Source organism: Phoenix dactylifera, chromosome 4 (assembly GCF_009389715.1).
Source record: "Phoenix dactylifera cultivar Barhee BC4 chromosome 4, palm_55x_up_171113_PBpolish2nd_filt_p, whole genome shotgun sequence".
In the NCBI taxonomy this organism is placed as follows: Eukaryota; Viridiplantae; Streptophyta; class Magnoliopsida; order Arecales; family Arecaceae; genus Phoenix; species Phoenix dactylifera.
This window is the reverse complement of record NC_052395.1, coordinates 23656479-23676412: the sequence shown is the minus strand read 5'-3', so window position 1 is coordinate 23676412 and position 19934 is coordinate 23656479. Positions and strand designations below refer to the sequence as shown.

The 19934-nt window shown below is 42.9% G+C and overlaps 1 protein-coding gene across 2 annotated transcripts; it reads right to left on the bottom strand.

Moving 5' to 3' along the window:
- Positions 1–9016: 9016 nt before the first annotated feature.
- On the bottom strand, positions 9017–18466 carry LOC103718672. 2 transcript variants are annotated; one of them, XM_039125915.1, is made up of 2 exons: positions 17854–18466; positions 9017–9374 (listed from the first exon to the last, which is right to left on the bottom strand). In XM_039125915.1, exons 1-2 carry the CDS (start codon positions 18270–18272, stop codon positions 9365–9367), a joined length of 429 nt encoding a protein of 142 aa, XP_038981843.1. In that variant the 5' UTR covers positions 18273–18466; the 3' UTR covers positions 9017–9364. The 2 variants fall into 2 exon arrangements, with proteins under 2 accessions (XP_038981843.1, XP_038981842.1); XM_039125914.1 differs by lacking the exon at positions 9017–9374 and adding an exon at positions 10186–10529 and having other exon boundaries at positions 17854–18399.
- Between the last annotated feature and the right edge of the window lie 1468 nt (positions 18467–19934).

The following is a 19934-nucleotide window of genomic DNA, read 5'->3' as shown; positions in this document are numbered from 1 at the left end:
GAACTCGGCGGACTGACGATAAGCCTGCACCGCCTGACGCCCGATCTCCGCACTCCTCTCGGCCAGCGCCGCCTCTGCTCGCTCCGTAATCTGAGCTTTAGCCTCCAGGACCTTCGCCACAATCCGGTCGTCAGCCTCGGAGGAGACTCTCAGCAGATTAGCCTGAGCCTCCTTGTGCTTCGCCTCGGCAGCAGTGCGGGCGGCCTCAGCTTCCTCCAGGCGCGAACGAAGCTCTTGGTCGTTCGCGCGGGACTTCTCCAGGGCCGACTCCAATTCGCCCAGTTTGACCTCAAGAGACCGGGTTCGGTTGCGGGCGTTGTCGGCAGACCGCTGGGCCTTCTCCCACCTCTCTCGATAATCCGCAGCCTTCCGAGACTGCTTCTCGGCCCGCTCCTCCGCCTTCTTGATCTCGCCCTCGAGACCCGAGGCAATCTTGAGTTGCTCCTGAGCCTCCAACAGTTGCTTCTCGAGGGTGGCGAAGCCGAGTGCCCGCTCTTCGGCCTCCCGGAGCCTCGCCTCGAGATCTCCGGTCGTCCTCCCCGCCGCAGCTTGGCCTCCCTCTTCCATTGCTTTCAGTCGGTCCTCGGCCTTCGCCAGAAGCCCCGCCTGTTCCTTATAGCACTCCTCCAGACGGATCATATACTGGGCGAGCTAAGAGATAGGAAAAATAAGGGCGTCAGGCGGAGATCAACAGAGCCAATAAATGATGAAAAGCGGCCAGAAGAACACTCACCGACATAAGACAGACGCAGCTGGCAGCCCCGACGTCAGGGACCCTCATCTCCCGGACCCGCCTACGGTCCTTCTCCAGCAGCACCGTTTCGATAAGGTTTCGGGCGCTGTCGGAAGTGAAGGCCGACCCCGACTTCTCCCCGGAGCCGGACGGTGGTTCTGCAGCCTTACCCTTATCCATCGCCTGGGGAAGAGTCCTGCTGATCGTGCTCGGGGCGGGGGTCGCTCCAGGAATTGACAGGGTCCCGCTCGGCTGAGGCCTCGGCGCATCCCTCCTCGTATCATCCGGAGCCGACCGAGTCGAAGGCCGGGCTGGGGACCGATCACGTCCGACCCGTCCGTCTCGAGCGGGCTCGGATGATACCTCCGGAATAGCGGCAGTCTCACCATCGGAGGGCTGATACAGCGTCAGCTGCCGGTCCGCGCCCGCGACGTCCCCTTGATCGGTGGGCCCGGACTCGTTGGTCGGCGTCGGAGTCTCCTCCTTGCGGGACTTCTTCGCCGGTGGGGCCCCGCTCGGAGGAGGTCGTTTCTTCCTTTCCTCCGGACCGCTTCCAGCAGGGACGACCTACCAACAGCCGGTCTCTTGTCCGACCGCATGACGTCGTCAATCTCTGCAACAAGGACGAGATGGTCGGAGGCTGAGAAACCGAAGAACGAGACGAAAGAGTCAAAAAAGAAATGGTGGCGGGCTCACGGTCGGCGGGGACCGAGCTCAGACCGACATTCACCAAGGTATCCTCGGAAATAAGGCGGGCCACCGGGGGGAGCTGGCCCTTGGCAACCAACTCCCTCAAGACGGCGACGCCATTGGATTCCTCCCTCGACAGCCTCGATAGGCCGATCGGGGACTTCATCGGCGTCTCCCAGGTTGCCCTGATTCCCCAAGAGGGATCCACATCAATGAAAAAGAAATGCTCCTTCCAGCCATGAATGGAGGAAGGAGCCTCCTTGACGAGGCCGCACCCTCGCCGCGCCGCAAAGCACCACCACCCTTTGTCCTGGGGGTGGCCACTCAGGCTATAGCATTCCCAAAAGACATTCAGGGTGGCGGGGACCTCGTGCATGCGGCAGAGAACTTGGAAGGCTGTTAGGGCGCGCCACGAGTTCGGCACCAGTTGCGTCGGCGCCACTCTTAAACCCCGAAGCACCTGAACGACTAAGTCCGAGGGGGGAAAACGGAACCCGGCCTGAAGAATGCCCTCGTTAATGGCGACCTTCCCTAGAGGAGGATGGGACATCCTCTCCTCAGGCCCCGGGAGCGTAACATTGCAGGCCTCGGGAAGGTGGTATCGAGCCACGAACCCATCTAGGTCTTCGGCGACCAACTCCGACTTAATGCGGTCAGCTCTCACTTCGCCCATACCTAATGGCCAGTGAATCTACGGTCAGGACAGGGTCAAGAAGGGGGGAAGGACCAGAACGACTGGAGTACACTAGTACAAAAGGAGAAAGTATGGAGAGCCCTAAGTAGAAGAATGGGGCAACTCACCGGGAGAGAAGGAAGAACGGCTCCGAGAGCGTCAAAGGAGGAGCAAGCGAACAGTCCGACGGCAACGACGGCAGCGCAAAGGAGAAACTCGAAGATGTCTGTAAAGAGAAAGGCGGACGGAGGAGGACCCTCGGCTAAATAGGTGGAAAGGTGGGTGACACCTCGGTGACGCCAGAGGACGCCTGGCTGTCGAAGGGTCGCTCGCGCCCTAAAGGCGAATCGACGCCATTAAGGAAGGATGTCCGCCGAAATCCTCAGACTGCCAGGTCAGCAACAACCGCCATACGCCATAAAGAAGGCGGGGAGCTCGAAGCGCGCGCGCCTCTCCGAGGGATGGCGACAATCTCGAAGCATCACTTCCTTCACCTGTTCCCCTTCTGGTTCCAGGCTCGGAAGTGGGGGGCTACTGTTACGGGGGACCTCAGCCACCATGCCCCACGTGACCGGCACGCGCGCCCTAGAAGATTACAGCTGCCCCTTGATCCAGTAACCCGACCCCGAGTCGGATATCTTCGGCCTCGCAGCCCGACCCCGAGTCGGCTGCCCCTTGATCCAGTAACCCGACTCCGAGTCGGATATCTTCGGCCTCGCAGCCCGACCCCGAGTCGGCTGCCCCTTGATCCAGCAATCCGACCCCGAGTCGGCAATCTCTCGACAACGACAGGCTGTTCCCCTGAAGCACGCCGCGACCCTCTGCTCCACTACTCCCTGCAACGGTCGTATCCGGCGCTGCTCCACGATCTCCTGTAACAGCCGTACAAAGCGGAGCTCCACTACGCCATGTCATGGCCGTACCCAGCGCTACCCCACGACGCCCTGTAACGGCCATGTCAGTGGCAACTCCATCGTGCCACACGATGACCAACCCCCCAGAAGGACCCCCCAGCCTGGTATATATGCGGCTGGGGGGAGAAGGGGGGAGGTAAGCAAGAACTTCCAGAGCATTCTCCTACTTGCTACTATTATCTCTCCTTCTCCTCCAATCTCCTCTGACTTGATCGTCGGAGGGCCCCCACTACCCCAGTGGTGGTGCGAGGCTTGCTTGCAGGTTTTCCGGTGGAAGGTGGAGCACAATCAACACCAACCAAGGCAACTCAGACGGAATCCCGTTCACACCGCTGTGCCAATCGTTCTCGGTTTGGACCACCAGCAACAAGTATTATATCATATTATGTTAAATAATTTTATAATACAATATAATATCATACAGCACCATAATATTGTACCATATAGTACTACGTTTGTAATGAGATTATAATAATATTTCATATAGTACAATATTATATGATAATATATTATGATATCATATCATTATACTATATTTATAATATATTATAATATATTGTACTATATATTTTATATTGTATTGTATTTTTGATGTTGTGTGAAGCCTAAATTGATCATTCTCTAATAATAGAGGGGATAGATAGGACATTGAAACAAAGTTCTACTGGGTTTAAATTTGAACCATAGGAGCTAGGTATAAATTACCTGGAACAAATGTAATCATGAGAATTTGACTGAATAAAAGGGGTAAAGTTATTCAGCCGACAACACAATGTTTTTGCCACTTATTCCAGGGATAAACCATGAGAAATCCCCTTTATCCCCAAATCAAATGTAGCCTTACTGCCTTAGGAAACGCATTATCTAAGCAAGAAATATTCCTATAGCTTATGCTTGCCATTATCTTCATTATGCAGCATTCAACATAAAAAAACAACTATAGGCATTTTTAATTTAAATTAATAACATTAACAAAACATAACAGGAACCCTCTGGATCTGTCATTTAAAGCCATTAGACCAATACAACAGCCATTATATGCAGCCTTGGCCTGAGCAGAAACAGAGAAAACACAACAGGGACAACCAGTAGTCTAGCTGTAGAAATACATATAATGGGCTTGCAGACAAATCTTTCTGACCGAACAACTCCATGCTGTATCCAATTTACCAGTAAAGCTAGTTTTACTTTTCGGTCTCTACAATTTAAGAAGCAATGGTTAGGATTGGTTTCCCCTCTAGAATATTACCTATATTACATTTATAAATAGTAGGGAAACCTTTAAATGAATCCTTTCATCCATAAACTATTGTGCATTACACAGCTCATGCTGCAAGAAGATTGGATAACTAGCTTGATAACAAATCTCAAAGACATCCCATGCAAGTGATTCTTCATTGCAGCAAATGAAATATCCTCAATCCTGAAACACTTGGTAACCACTTTGATTTGCTGTCATTCATAGAGTCTGGGAAAATGGCTTGGTTGATCACTTCTCATCCAGCAAACAAGGACTGATTCATACACAAATATACAACTGCCAACGAGTGAACATACAATCTCAAAAAAAATCTCTGATGCTTTGGAAATTAGCATAAAAGGGGCACCTAGATCCCTGAGGACCATTCTTAGTATCAAAATGCATGACAAGCATGAACATCTATCAATACATTCAGAAGCAAGACAGATTTTGGAGACAAATTTTCTAGCATATCAAACTTAAGTTATATTGAATAGATCTCTCTCTCTTTGTGTGTGTGCGTGCGCTTATGCAAAAAAAAACTAGATCCAGAGATTATAAAGCAAAACCAAAGAGACCACAGCCAATGCCCATGGGCAGAGAAGATTGGAAAAACTTTCATTAATGATGAAGTACCAACGAGGAGAAAACTCCAGCTACAAAAGCACTCAGTCTTGAGAGCTCTGAAAAAAAAACAAAGATGTATCCCAAAAATCCTAGGATGGTGAGTGTTAAATTCCAAACATTTGTAAGTTGTGATATTAGCCTATGTACTAAGTTTAAATGTCCATTCATTCTTGACTCCTCCAAGGATAGATGTTTTACATCGTAATTTGATACATGAACAAGCAATCAAGCATGTTTGCTGCAATTTCCAGTCGATGGCTAATATCATGACTTCCAATGTTTGGAATTTCATAGAAAGGTCTAAAAAAATCCCTTTAAATATATTTTGCAGTGAAATACATTGAATTGTCGACAATGTTTGATCTAAAAATTAGAATATTGTTTTCATAAAAAAAAAAGAATATTGTGCTTGAACAAGATAAAAGTAGCATGACTGCTGTGAGAAGAACATCTTAATGTACAGACATTTGTCTCTTCCAATCATGTTGCACTACTCCAGCAATATACTTACCTCAAGATGCTTTCTTGATCTCATCTCTCAGTGCATTCTTTTTGTCTTCAAGCCAGATCTCATTAGTCTACATCATGTACTCCATCAAAATGTAAAGTCCAAGTTTTTGTTCATGTGAAGCTCCTATATATCGCAAGGAACAACCCAGCACCATGATTCCTATTACCTTGTGTCTCGTTCAGTTCATCTGTATAAATGACTCAGTATACCGTATATTGCGCACCATTTAAACCTCGAAGAAAAGAAAAACTCAATTACCTGTTTTTAACCGATGAATGCTTTTGGAGATGGCATTCTGACCATCTAGTCGTTTAGTTTTATCTTCACACCACATTCATTAGTATAAAATTTTGAATTCCTAGAAATTTGGGAAAAAGAAAATACCAGAGTATGGACCTATTTCATTTTAATGTGCCAGTTCTTGCAAATTTTATGAAATTTGTTCAATCATTCTAACAAATCTGTATATAGTGACAGAATACTAAGGCTTAAAAGAGAGATCCTTAGATGCCATATAAGATAGAGAAAAGCACAAACCACGTCAACTAAAACTTAAGAGCAAGTGAATGACAAGAAAAACATGTAGTACGTAATGCTACATTGGGAGAATAAGACAGTCCTATTAATATAGGAGCTTTGGGTTACAACAAATTAGGAAAAATTAGTAAGTGATTAATCCTAAAGAAAATAATGAGAAATATGCATATCAAAGAAAGAAAAAGTTAGATCTAGTGATTCCCTGCCTTATCTCCCACTTTCAGGCTAGGCAAAATATTTCTTTTCCTTTTCTCTGAATATGAATTCCCCTATTCTCCTTGATTTTGGATAACTCATTGGCCTGCCACATTTTGGAGGCTAGCACTATCATCTCCTTGCATAGAGCAGAAAAACTAAATTAAGGTATAAAGTTTGTGAAAATCTGAATATTCTTTTTAATCGTCTCAGCAATCAGAGAAAATTGAGATTCACTTGGTGAGGAAAAAAATGAACTTGAAAAAAAAAGGTTAAGAGAACAGTGTTGTCGTGGTGCTTGAAATAAATATAGCAGCAGCAGAATATTCATCGACAGTATCAGCATCACCAAATTTGGAAAATAAGATGGTAGTCAACCTTGCTAAGAGACACTACCATAAAAAATTATTATATCGGTACCAAGGTTCGCCGAACCGTTGTCGAGACCCGTACCAGTCGGCAACCGGTACGGTTCGGTACCAGTTCGAACAGGACAGTCCAATTTCATCAATTTTCGGCCCCTAAGGAGCCGGAACCATTTTTCATTGGAGAACTGATCCCGTCGAAGACCGGGTCGGCTCGGTTCAGCAGTGATTGATGGGTACTCATCCACATGAATTTGCAACCATTGCCTGCATGGTAGCTTAAAATTCTTGAACAAGGCATCGGAAAATAAACTCTAAAAGAAAAGTATCACAGGACTGATGTGGTTTCCACATTTCCTAATAACAATCAAAAGAATTTCCAAATCTCTACTAGCCAGAATAGGATAAATGAGTATATGATTTTCTTGAACCTAGCAGCTATAGATGGTAATAGTACAAAAGGAACCTAGCACTATATTTTTGCAAAATCCCTATTTGGCAGGGAATGGATTGGAGAACCACAGCTCATGCATATATTTTTTCGCAAGACACTCATCTATTCATACCAACAAAGCTAAGTGAAGCAAAGGGAAAGCAAAAAAGCATCCTCTACGTATCCATGTCAGAAGTAGGGGCGGAAATGAACCGAACATGAGCAAAGCCAAGCCTAGCTCTACCCCACGTTATAATTGAACCACGCTCGAGCTCTTTAAGAACACCTTGGTTAAAGGATCTAGTGAGAGCTTAAGATTATTTGAAACTTCCAATATATAAGTGTATGTATATGTGTGTGTGTGTATAGCTTGGAATAATAATTTCAATTATATTTTAATCTTATAGTCAGAAAAATTCTATTCTAGATAATCTATATTAATTTATAATTACTAAAATAACTACTTGTATATAATGATAATAAAATAACATAATATATATATATATAATCATTTCTACATTAGCATTTCAAGCTCATACGAGCCGAGCTTGAGCGAGCTAAGCTTACCTCAGCTCGGCTCATTTCTCAATCGAGCGAGTGAAAGCTTAGCAAAATTTCAAGCCAAACTTGAGCTATCTTGCCAACAGCTGGCTCGTCTGCCAGCCCTAGTTTTAAAAGCCTAGGTCCCCTAATTGAATCTAAGGGTGGGAAATACCTTTTGATGTTATCGTTCAAGTTCTTATGCCTTTAATTTTGGATGGGTTCACAGAAATGCCTAATCAAGGGAGCATCCAGGGACTCATCCTTCAATTGATGCTAAGGTATGGTTTAAATGGACACTATAGCTTCACGAGCGTTTTGTTGATATAGACTCTCAGCTTGGTTGAGCTGATAGTAGGGATTCCAGATCCCTCGCTTCTCATAATGCAATACATATTTCCCTATGCCTTCATTCATCACCATATAATTTTAGTTCTTGAGGGACTTCAAATCTTTTACTGGAAACAGAGTAAAACAGCGGCAAATTAAAAACTGAAAAACAATAGTTAAAGCAGAGATTTAACAAAGTAAACAAGGGAAAAGGAAGCTCAGATATGCCTATTTAACATAAGGCATTGCAAGTTCTTTTGTGCCTTAACCAGCAGGCGGCTGCAAGCAGTTGCCTATGGAGATGTAGACCATCCAAGCTTGCTCTGCCACTAGAATGAGAAAAAATAGATATGCCCTCTCCACCGCGCCCCCCCACCCCCCCACCCCCTAAAGAACAAATGATCTTTAGATATATCTTGCATTGGCAACTGGAGTCATTGGCCTTGCTTAAGACCTCAAAATCACAAATATCACAATATCGGGTTGGCTCTAATACCATTTGTGATGACCCAAGACCTCACTAAAACTAGGCTAGACAGAAGGTTGTCAACCAGTGTCCTTGGGTGGCCCTGCTTAAGTAGCTAAGACCTCTCAATGCATACCCATTGTAAGACTAGACGCATGCCCGAGCAGGTCCTCACAGGAACATTAAAACAGAAAAAGAACAGAAAAGTTTTGGAGATAAGGTTAGGCGTTGTAGAATCCTTCTCCCACAAGAGGGCATTGGTGCCATCAACAAAGGCAAAAGACATGCCTCATCACCTGGTCAAAGATCTGGGGAACATATGGGTGCCCCTCAGATTGTAGACCAAATTGGGGCTGTATAGCATTTCCCATCTAACAATAGTTGCAATGCAGTTGCCTGAAGAACAACAGACCATCTGGAGTTGCTGTGCCTATCGTTAGAAAAGACATCCAGAGGAGAGAAGATGATGATCACCGAACCAAAGAAAGCTGCCTTTCATTATAAATTCTATCTTCAAATAAAACCTCCATCTGGTATCACTAATTTATTGACAAAATGAACAAACCCAAAGACAACAACCTTACATTTTTTTTTTAGTTTTGTTATTTTGTTCCTGATTTTTGGTTGTTTGAACTATTTCTAAACTTTTTGACAAAATTACCAGATTTTTTCCCTGTTCCAAATATCTTGTTCATAAATGCTAAACTTGTGAGTACGAATAAAAGTAGATAAAATGATAGCAGAGAAAAGAAAGTGCAGGCATCACCAAATTGGGAGGGTAGAAAGGAGCAGGAAACACTCCTCAGCACCCAAACCACAAATTTCTTCATACAGGTACCCATCACTGAGTTTAAAAAAAATTATTTATAGAATCACTAGGCAAATGAAAGAATCATACAAGTAAAAAATATTAAGACAATTCTAATACTAAGAAGGAAATAGGGATACGTTGACTGACAGCAGAAGAAAAGGAATGATGGCATGAAAGTGTATTGTTGGCCTCACCAGCCAGGGAGTGTAAAAGGCACAGGCAACAATTCCTACACTAACACCACAAATTTCCATATATATACTCATCCACTGGACCCAGTGAAGCCTCCCTGCACCTCTTCAAAATGAGCTGCAACCATGAACTTCGTAAAAGTCAAAAAATTTTGAAGAAAATAAAATGTTTCATAACCAACTATAAAAGAAAACATATGATATGACTAGAAATAAGGAGACAACTTACCATCAATCCCCAAACATCTACCACTTTAATAAGCTAGATAAGTATTAGGGCCTGTTTGGATATTCTTATAAGATTGGGCTAAATATCCTACAAGATTCGTGGATTAGGCCAACCATTTAAGCATGAATCAGCCAACCCAAGGAAAGGTCCTTTTTTTCTTCCTGCAGCCCAAAGGTTCAGATTTGGGCAGCCCTTAGACGATGCGAGCTAGATGGGTCAACAAGCCCGATACCTATAGAATTTTCAGCCCAATCCTGTAGGAATATCCAATAGGCCCTTAGAATTCTAAAAAATCCATCAGCTCATTATGCAATATGTTTCCCCAATCCTTTATTCAACCACTATATCATATGGGTTCTTAAAGAACAGCATGAATGGACCAGGCCCTTTACAGGAACGAAGAATAACCAAAACTAACCACCCGCCCCCCTGCCCCCTCCCCCCGCCCGCGCGGCACGCTCTCTATCGCCCTCTCTCCAACACACGCACACACAGAGAGAGCTCTACACAGGTGATGAATGATGTGAAACTTCAGGCACATCTTGCAGAGGTAGCCATGAAAGACTATACAAAATAAGAAAAAAAGATACTAAAATAACATCAACCCAGACAAGACTGCCTCCTATAAGGGCAGAGTTAGCCCAGGTGAAGCCTTGGTGCAGATCATCCAGACTTCCTGCCAATGATTAGGAAAGATGTGTAAAGGAGAGATGAGGCATCGAGCCATCATCGCCTGCCAGCATTTAGAAAATAATTTATAGAAGGAAATTTTGCAAGAAATTTCCCTTTTTTCATCTTTGCAACAGTGAGTCACTATTACATTTTTCATATAAAGTCCATTTGTGACTTATACGACCATTGTGCCCTAACCTCATTGCCAAAATGTGCATCATCTGTATTATGTGTATCAGCTTCAAATATGTCTGTATCTATGAGCTCAACATGTTCATTCATTTACAAACATGGGCATAATGAACTAGTATACTCCAAAATAAACCATTTAGACAGGATAAACAGTTCCTCTATTCGTCTTGTAATTCTTTCCTGCAAAAAGAAATGAAAAAGCAGCCATGAGTTGAAAAACCAAAGACTCAGGGCATTTTTTGTGCAAATTCATCTTTAGAGAATCATCAGGCCAATGGGCAAAAGAAAAAGATAATTCATAATTCAAGCATTGCTCAATAATTTAGAAAATGTTGTTACTACGAAGGAAACAAAAGTAGGTGAAACAATAATACAGGAAAAGATAGGGTAGAATTAGCATGTGCCATTGGCACAACACATTTGAAGGATAAACTGGGCAGGCAACATTGCTCAGCACCAACAACAAAGTTTTAATGACCCATCCTCCCTGCACCTACCCAAAAAGACCTACAATTAAAAATTGCATACAAACATCATAAACCACTCTGAAGGGAAAACCTACTCAACAAATGACAGAATAAAAAATGAGACCAAGGTTTGCAATACAGGTTTCGGTATCCGTATCGGTGTTGTGTTGGTATAGTGTCGAGAAGGGTCAGTTTAGCTCACCGACACTTGATACCAAGGATCGCCGAACCGGTACCGGTCGCCGAACTGATACCGGTCGCCAAACTGGCCAAAAAGGCGTGCGTGGACAGCGTGCGCAGACAGCGTGCGTGCAGCGCGCCATGACATTAAATGCCACAGCCAGGCTGTGGCATTTAATGCCACGGCGCGAACCGGACTCTGTGCGAGTCCGATTCGCACCGAGTTCTGGCCGAATTGAATGAAACTAGTCCGGTTATGTCCGCTTTGGCTTTGTACCTGCAGATTCGAGGCCGGAACCATTTTCTATGGCCGAACTAATCCGGTCAAAGACCGGACCGGTTCGGTACAGGCTGAACTAGCCGTACAGGTCGGTACAGGCTGAACCTGCCATACAGGCCGGTTCAGCATTCCTTGCTTGATACACTAGTCATACCTAGTATCGTTTTGATACCAGTATGGTATGGCAATGCTCAATCTAGGACGACATACCCTAGTATGGTGAACCATGAATGCAATAAATAACCCTATGATAAAGCAAGCCAATTCTAAAGGCCTAAAGGGGCCGCCATTGCCAAGTCTAGGGAGGATCAAATGGAAACCTTATCCCCACGTGCAAAGATCCTATTTTCATGTTTCGAACCCATGATCTCCAAATTACAATAGAGCAACCTTACAGTTGCACTAAGGCCCACCCTTGTAAAAGATAGCCTTGTGCACAAGACTCCAGCCATTGCCAGGTTCGAGGAGGGTCAAATGTATGCAATCAATCCCAAAGGCCCATCCACCCTAACGGACAATTAGGCGGCAAGTTTTTAGAACCTTTGCTGCTGACTCTGCATTCTGCAATCTATTTCCACAATCATTTGTCCCCTGCTATGTCATATAGATCCCAGAGGGATTTTAGGAATAAACCAGAGTATTTCATTGGCAACAAAATAAAGAACCAAAAAAGTAAAAAAGATGATAATAAAATTGAGAAAATTAAATTAAAAAAAAAACAAAGTAAAGAAGGGGGCATAGGAAGAGGAGGCGCAGATATGCTAATTATTAAAAGAATTTCATTGCAAGGCATCTGCACCTTTAATTACAAGAAGCTGCAAGCAACATTCCTGTGGTAGACCAAAGCTTTGCCCTACCATTAGAATAAGTATAAAATGCTAGTGAACTGGGTTGCCATCATGGTCACACCCCTCAACTTAGCAATCAGAGGTTTTGACTTTGATTCTTGTTGTGAAAGCTTGGACCCGGTCCATTTGACCGGCCCAAGCTCGGCCTAAAAGGGGGGCGAATCACACATTCGTCCAGCATACCAGGCACGGTCTACTGTGCCGGTACCGCATACCATACAGGTTGTCTGGTGGCACGAGTCGGTATGAGCCCACATCATGTCGTGCCAAGCCAACACAGCAGAGGAGATGGAGGAGAGGAGAACAGGAGAGAGAAAAAGAGAGAAGGGAGAGGGAGGGAGAGAGACGAAGGCCGGCAAACAAGGAATGCGGAGGCCGTAGCCGGATCCCTATTTCGTTCGAAACAGGGTTCCGCCCACTAAAAAATTTTGCATTTCTTAAGTAAAGTCGGCAAACGATTTGCCGACTTCACTTAAATATCGCGAAATTAAAAAAAAAAAAAAACACCAGCCTCCGCCACCCTCCCTCCCTCTCCCTCTCCCTCCCCCTCCCCCATTTGCTCTCTTTTTTCTTCTCTTTCCTTCTCCTTCTCTCTCTCCAGCAACGCATCTCAGTTTTCTTCCCGGAACAGTCCCCGATCTACCGCCGGTACAGATCGCAACGCCCCGAACCGGATGGTTCGGGATGGTTCTGTAGACTACCAAGAGTCTTCCTCCTCTCCGACAATATCGATCAAAAATTGGAGTCTCGGGTCGTGAGGACCCTAGGGCTCCTTCATAAGAGAGAGCCCCCACCTCCATAGCCCTCCACCTCAAGCAATACCTCCTCCTTCCCTCTCCTTTTTTTCCTGTTGAGTTCATAGTTGCCCGTCACTATGCTCACCAAAAAACGGGGTCGCCGACACCTCCGGAGCTGAGGTAACACTCTGATCTTTCTTTTCTTTTCTTGTTCTTTTTCTCATGACCCAAAATCACGGTCGTCGGCCGCAAAATCGGCCAAAAATCGATCGAAATAAGAATCCCCTATTTTGCCATGTTTTGCCTCTTTTTCCTTCTTTCCAACCATCACCGCTGCCAGTGTTCATCGCTGAGGGCCTTAACCTCTTCCCTGCATTGGCCCCTGGCCGAAGTCGGACCCCCAACCACCAGTGAGCGGGCGGAGATCCAAGGACAACCGAGCCAAGGAGCCCTTCAGCCCTGTTTTGGGCTGAATCTAGCCGGCCGACTGCCGCCACCGGCCGCTCTCCACTGCCCGCCACCGCCTTCGGCTGCCACCTCGCCAGACCACCACAACACTAGCTGGAGTCCCCCTCCCTTCTTCCTCTATTCTGCCAAAGAAAAGAAGAATAGGAAAGAGAGAACCCATCCACCTCTTTCTCTCTTGCTTTCTCTCTCTTCTTTCTCTCTCATTTCCTTGTTTCTCTCTAAACAAATCTATGGACCCTGGTATAGGGTTCCATCCATCTTTTCTGTGGATCCGAGATGACCCCTCCAAAAAGGCTCTGAGCTGCGCTAGTGCCCGGGCCGCCTACCGAACTAACCGCTTTAGCTTTGTAAAGTGTTCCTAAAATTCACTAATGATGAACCCTGTTGAACGACATTGACCCTGATCGAGTTCATGCCCTATGATTCATTGTTTGGGTCACCTAGGCCTAACCCACCTAGAACCATTGAACATTATCATCCGGCTAATCATCTCTATTCCTTATTATTCCATTCAAGCCATTGAATCAAAATTAATTTCGCTTTTAATATTTTAAATAGGTTTAACAGATTTGCCAAGTAAAATTTGATGGCATGAAGCGGAAGAGGTAAGTAAATCTTATGCTCCTTACTAGTTTTTCAAACTTGTAAGTATCCCTAACACTTCTTACTAGTTTTCAAATTTTCACATATTTTCCATACTTGTGATTTATATGAAAATACAAAAGTAATATTAAATGTTAATGATATCATATTTTCTTAAAATTAAGGATCAAGCATATGATATTATAAAACTCATGGCTTATTGCAAAATGATGGTTCAATGAATATTTTAATATTAATGACTTGCTTATGAACTATGAACTCCATATTTATGAAATTTATATTTTTGTTATAAAAAAATAATTTTATAATTATTTTATTGTTAAACACTTATTTATGGACTATAAACTCTATAAAGCCATTTAGTATTTTATTCATATATTATTCAAAAAAATATGATTTAAGAAAATATAACTTAAGAAAAATTATTTTAAGAACTATGGCAAAATGCTCTCAGATAGCGCTATGTATGGCCCTGAAAGTAGGGTAGATCGGCATTCGGAGCTAGTTCCATATGACCCTGCCAGGGAATAATAGTAGTCGGCATACGGCCTTGCCAACGGAGGCATATGACGTGCCAGCAGGTAATAGTAGTTGGCGTACGACCCTACCAATGGATAATAGTAGTTGTCATATGACTCTACTACCAACGGATAATAGTAGTTGGTATTTTGTCAATTACAGCTCAATCACGAGTATAATAGTGACCTTAGCATTTAGTCTCAGAGAAGTAATTTGATCAATGATATAGTTAAATGGTAAATGATTTATGATTTTATTTATGCTATACACTTGAAACCATGTTTATAACATATTGATGATTTATACATGCATTATTGACTTACTTTATCATATGATACTATGAAATATTCTATCTTGTAATAATTGTTATTTTCTCTATATAATGAATCAATTCATACAAAAACTTATGCTTGATCTATTTACTTACTAAGCTGTGTCACTCACATATCTCTCTATTTTTATTTTTCTCTCCAAACGAATAGAGTCCATAGAGACGAAGGATGGTCCAGACTTGGAGTTCGCACTAGCAAAACATGTCTATCCCTCTAGCAGCACCAAAGATATTCTTTCCAAAATTTACTCTGCAACTAAACACTATCTCAGTCTCTCCTCCAACCATTTCCATTGCATCTAGCCACAGTCTCCATAGCCATTAATGGCAATGGTGGCTACTCCCATCACAACCACTACTACTGTAATCAATTGGAGGGAGGGAGGGAAGGAGGAGGAAAAGAGAAATTAACTTAAGGATTTAAAATAAAGTTAAATGAATGCCCCTTTGTTTTAAAGGGCATAATGGTTAAGTTATAGAAAAGAAAACTCTACACTAGAAGCATAAAGCATTGGTAATATTTTTTTCTCCATGAATTAAATATCAACCAAGCTAATCCTAAGGATAAAACTGAATTCACATGAAAGTTATTTAAAAGACATGTATGACTTTCCAATGAGGTGATTTTGATACTTTCAAAAGAGGCATCATATTAAGGTAATTCTCTCTCACAAAGGTCCCTAGGCAATGGGCTATGCAACAACGACTAAACCCAAATATCACTAAACCCCTGTGAATCCCCAATGAGATACTTCTTAATCATATAGTAAAAGATTGAAATAGACCTAGAGTCGCTGCATATGGCCCTTGAATGTTATGACTACACTAGATCCCAAGTAATGAATTAATAATCCAGCCACACCTAATAAAATGCCAAAATAAAATTGATATGTGCAAAAACATAATTCAGATCTGAATGTTTTTTCTTATGTTACAGCTAAAACAATGAGAACAAGGGTAAAAGTGGGAGAACAGAGAACAAGAGAGAATATAGTAAAGAGGTAGAAGAAACATGGAGAGAAAAGAGAGCACTAAAGGGTAAAGTCTCCACGAAACAGCCACTTCATTCAATAAAATCCATAAATCATATATAATTCATCAATCCCTGCATTCCTATAGTTATAGGCACTCAAACAACCCTAAATAATGTTTCTTATCAACGAAGACTCCTAACCTTCTTAAAATAAACCTAAGTCTCTAACTTACACAGTTTGATTCAAAACAGAACTCCTAATCTATATAAAACTGCAATTTACAAAGGCTATTTACTTTCCTTATAATAGAAAAATAGTAAATTCATAATTCACTTAGAAAACCATCGAACTCTTTCCAAGTTGCAACTTTGATGAGTCAAAAACTTTTCTAACCCAACTAGACCTGAAAGTAAGATCTTCAGATGATAGTCCTACTTACATCAGGGCTCAAGAAACCACTAGAAAAATAACCCTTAAAATTGATATAAAAACTAGAAGAAAATAAGAAACGCATAAATTATCCCTAGGTACATAAATCCAAGATCTCTAAGACCAAATGCGACTAGCAATTTAACTTCAAAAAGAAGAAACAACTAAACCTAGTTTTGACATAAACTACAGCAAAATTGGATCACATAGCTTCTGAACATGACTTCTAAGTTTGACTTCATGTTGTTCCTGAATATGTCATAAATTCATTCTCAAGTAGTTATCAATATATTGCTTTCTTGCTTCCAATAGTTTATAGTCCTACTTCGTTTAGAGAGCCACACTAATGTTTTCCTTCTAAGTGTTTTATGGAGCAGTTAACAGGACGAATTACCTATCTACTACAAAATGAAAATTCCAGACTTATACTGGTAAGCTCGACAGGCTTGTTGTTCCGGACCCAGGTGCATGGCATACAATAGTAACATAACTAGAAGCCTTTTCACATCAACTTGAGGTCAGGTTGAACATCTGTTGGTATTCATGCATTCCAAGAATAAATACTTCACTAGAAAGGCATTATCAAGTTGTTTCTGGCAGCACTTTCCTGAAGCCTCTCCTGGTCACCCTTCTCCTTATAGTTTAATGGTGGATTTCCTTTGCTTCCCTAGATACTACCAAAGTCTACAACATTAACAAGTGTAATAAGTGGAGAGATCTGGCGACACCCCACTAGCACAACCATCTCTATCTCCCCCTTGCACTAGTCTGTTTCAAAGTGGCTTCATCTTTTCCCCTCCACCCAATTCTTCTTTTCAATCTCAAAAAATACTGTCTATATGCTAGCTTTAAGCTTGCATTCATAATGTGAAGAAGCAAGATCAGGCTTATGATCTGCAGTAAGAAAGAAGCCAGACAAGGGTTAACAAATATATAAGCCATCTCTAGCATTCTCCATGCATAATTCTGCTGTACGAAGGAATCGGCATTTTCAGGCCAGTAAACATTCATCATTAAATGATCTATTGTTCAGCAAACCATCACAACTGACTCGCAAAAATCCCCGGGCTACACATGAACTTTCAAATCCAGTAAGGCAATAATTAACGAGATCACTATTGTTGTTCCCCAAAGTCCAATAGTAAGAGCAGAGTCCTAAATAAACTCCAATTAGAAAGCATGTGTCAGTTCCGCTAGGCACATTAAAATACAAAAAGGAAAAAAAAAATGTTACTTTTAACACTTTCTTGGATGAGCAGAATTGAATCTACAAAGGCCATCCACCAAATATGGAGTTCCTGAAGTCATTTGCAGAAAATGGTAGATCATAAAGAGACAAGCTGCAAATAAACAGTTATAAGAGAAAAGATCATCAAACATTTACACACGTCTTTCAGCCCAATTTGGTTCACCAACACCCACATAACTTTCCTCGTCATAACCCCATCAAGAACCCTACTTTCAGTCATACCCAGCAGTCATATACAGCACCAATTCTCATCTACCGATCGTTCTGATTGACCAAAAAAATAGCTATAAAAGGCACAATAATAATTAATAAATAGAGACGAGATTCTTGATCAAGATTTATAAACAAGTGATAATTCCGATCTAAAACGTATGGGATTCGATATATGGCAGAAATAAGAAGCGAGGAGAGAAATAAACCTCTGGAGATGCTGCTGCTGCTTCTGGAGCTGAGAGGAGGCGATAGAGAGGAGAGACCGGAGTTTGTCGAGGGCGGAGGACTTGTCCGGCGGGCATCTGGCTAGGGCTAGCCGGAGCGACTGGATGGCGGCGTCCGGCCTCCCGGCGGCCAGGGCGGCGCACGCCGCCTTGTAAGCCTCGTCGGCCAGACGCGCGTCATGGACGGGGGCGGCGGTGTCCAGCCCCTTCTCCTTCTCCGGCTCCTCCTCCGAGGAGGAGGAGAGGAGGGCAGTGGCGTGGACGTACTCGGAGGCAGCGATCGCGGCGTCGATCTCGGCCATGAGGGCTTCCGGGGTGGGAGGGAAGGCTCGCACGCCGTCGAACACGCTCCATCCGCACGTGCCGCGGCCCCTCCCGCCGCCTCCAAACGAGCCCGTCATCGAGTTCAATCCGCTCGCCAAGAAACGGAACTCCAACTTGCCGTTGGAAGCTATAAACGTGTTAATGCGTCACAGTAGCTAATTTCATCTGCACTCGTTCGATTTTTTTTTCCATTTTTCTATATTGTAGCATCAAGCAGTTAAATTGAAGATCCTTTTATCACCATAAAAGCACAGAATCTTGGGAACAGTAGATCGCTAGACTAAATTCAGGTTCCATGGGGACGGACTGATCGGCCTAGATTAGATACGGTTAGATGTGAGATGCCTGAAGCAGACAATAAAGATGCAAGTGCACAGCCATCACCACCAACCTCCCCTTTGGGGCCAATTTTTTCTCCTCTCCTGCAATACCTCCAAAGTATGTTTTTGATAAGCTTATCTAAAAAAATCCAAGTATATATGAGATCTGATTATTGGATAGAACTTGGATTTAGCTGTGTTCGAATTGGAAAACCTAATGACCCAAATGTTGAAAACAAACTATATAGTTTGAATATAGATATATATATATAAAAAAATTGACTACATAATTTGTATTAATTTTTTTTCCGTACTTGGATTGGTACTTTTTTCTCATGCATACTCTCATTAACTTTCTTGCATTACTATTTTGGTTTCAAAATTCCAACCAACATCTAGATTTTGATTTTGTTTCAACGTGACTAAATATAAATAGAAATTAAAAGCTGCTTCAAAAGTGATTGGATTTTTAAAAAAAAAAAATCAATCATTCACTCTCCATGTCATACTCCTTTCACATTGTAATCTGCCACATACTATTGTGATAAGAGTCCTTTTAGTTTTGTTAATTGTTAACCCAGCTAGTTGGCTTACTAAAATATGTGCTAAAAATAAGTCTCAAAAAAACTCGAATGTGAACTTAAATTCCATTATTAATCAAGTTTGTATAGAGATTTAGAGCTTATTCATTTTGATGGATCTGAACTTGAATTCAAACTCGATCTTCTAATCAACTTGGATCTAGATACTTGGATCTCTACTCCTTCCAGCTTGTCCGCACTCCTCTTAGCTGCCAACATGTCACCCCCTCTCTCACCTCCACCATCCTTCTCCCTCTCACCCCCTTCTTTACGTCCCCTTTTGCTCTCTTGCCCCAACCACCTTGTCCATAACCTCTTCTCCTCTATCACTTCTATTATTTGCCCTGTGCCCCCCACCCCTCCTCCCTCTTCCCCACATTGTCTCGTTTTATTCTGATGCACCTCTTTTCAACTCTTTGCTCACCATTTCTCACCCCTTACACCCTCACCATTCTTCTTGAGTGTTCATGCATCCTCATTGTCAGCATGATCATCATTGCCATCATATTTTCTGTTCCCCTTATGCTCTACAATGTGTTCTCCATACCATTTGGGTTGTGCTAACTTGACTACTATTTTCATTACCAAAATTGTCATCCTCTTCGATCAAGTCATCAGTCTGTGTTATGTTGCTAGATCAACCCCCCACTTTACCTTCTCCAACAATCTCATTAGGAAATCCTTCCACATATGGTTTAGCAAGTTTCTTCACTACTCCGCCAGTACACCACTCTAGCCGACAATTAAAGACCCTCTAATAATGGTGCTAGCCTCTATGCTACTTCTTCCATATTTTCTCTCACTGTCTTTTTGACCCTGGCCTAATTCTAACCAAAGT

Coding starts and splice junctions, on each gene's coding strand:
- LOC103718672 (XM_039125914.1), bottom strand. CDS start 18,272: ATGACGGGCTCGTTTGGAGGCGGCGGGAGGGGCCGCGGCACGTGCGGA. Junction 10,530..17,853: donor CAGCAGCAGCATCTCCAGAG/GTTTATTTCTCT, acceptor TTCTTTTTGCAG/GAAAGAATTACAAGACGAAT.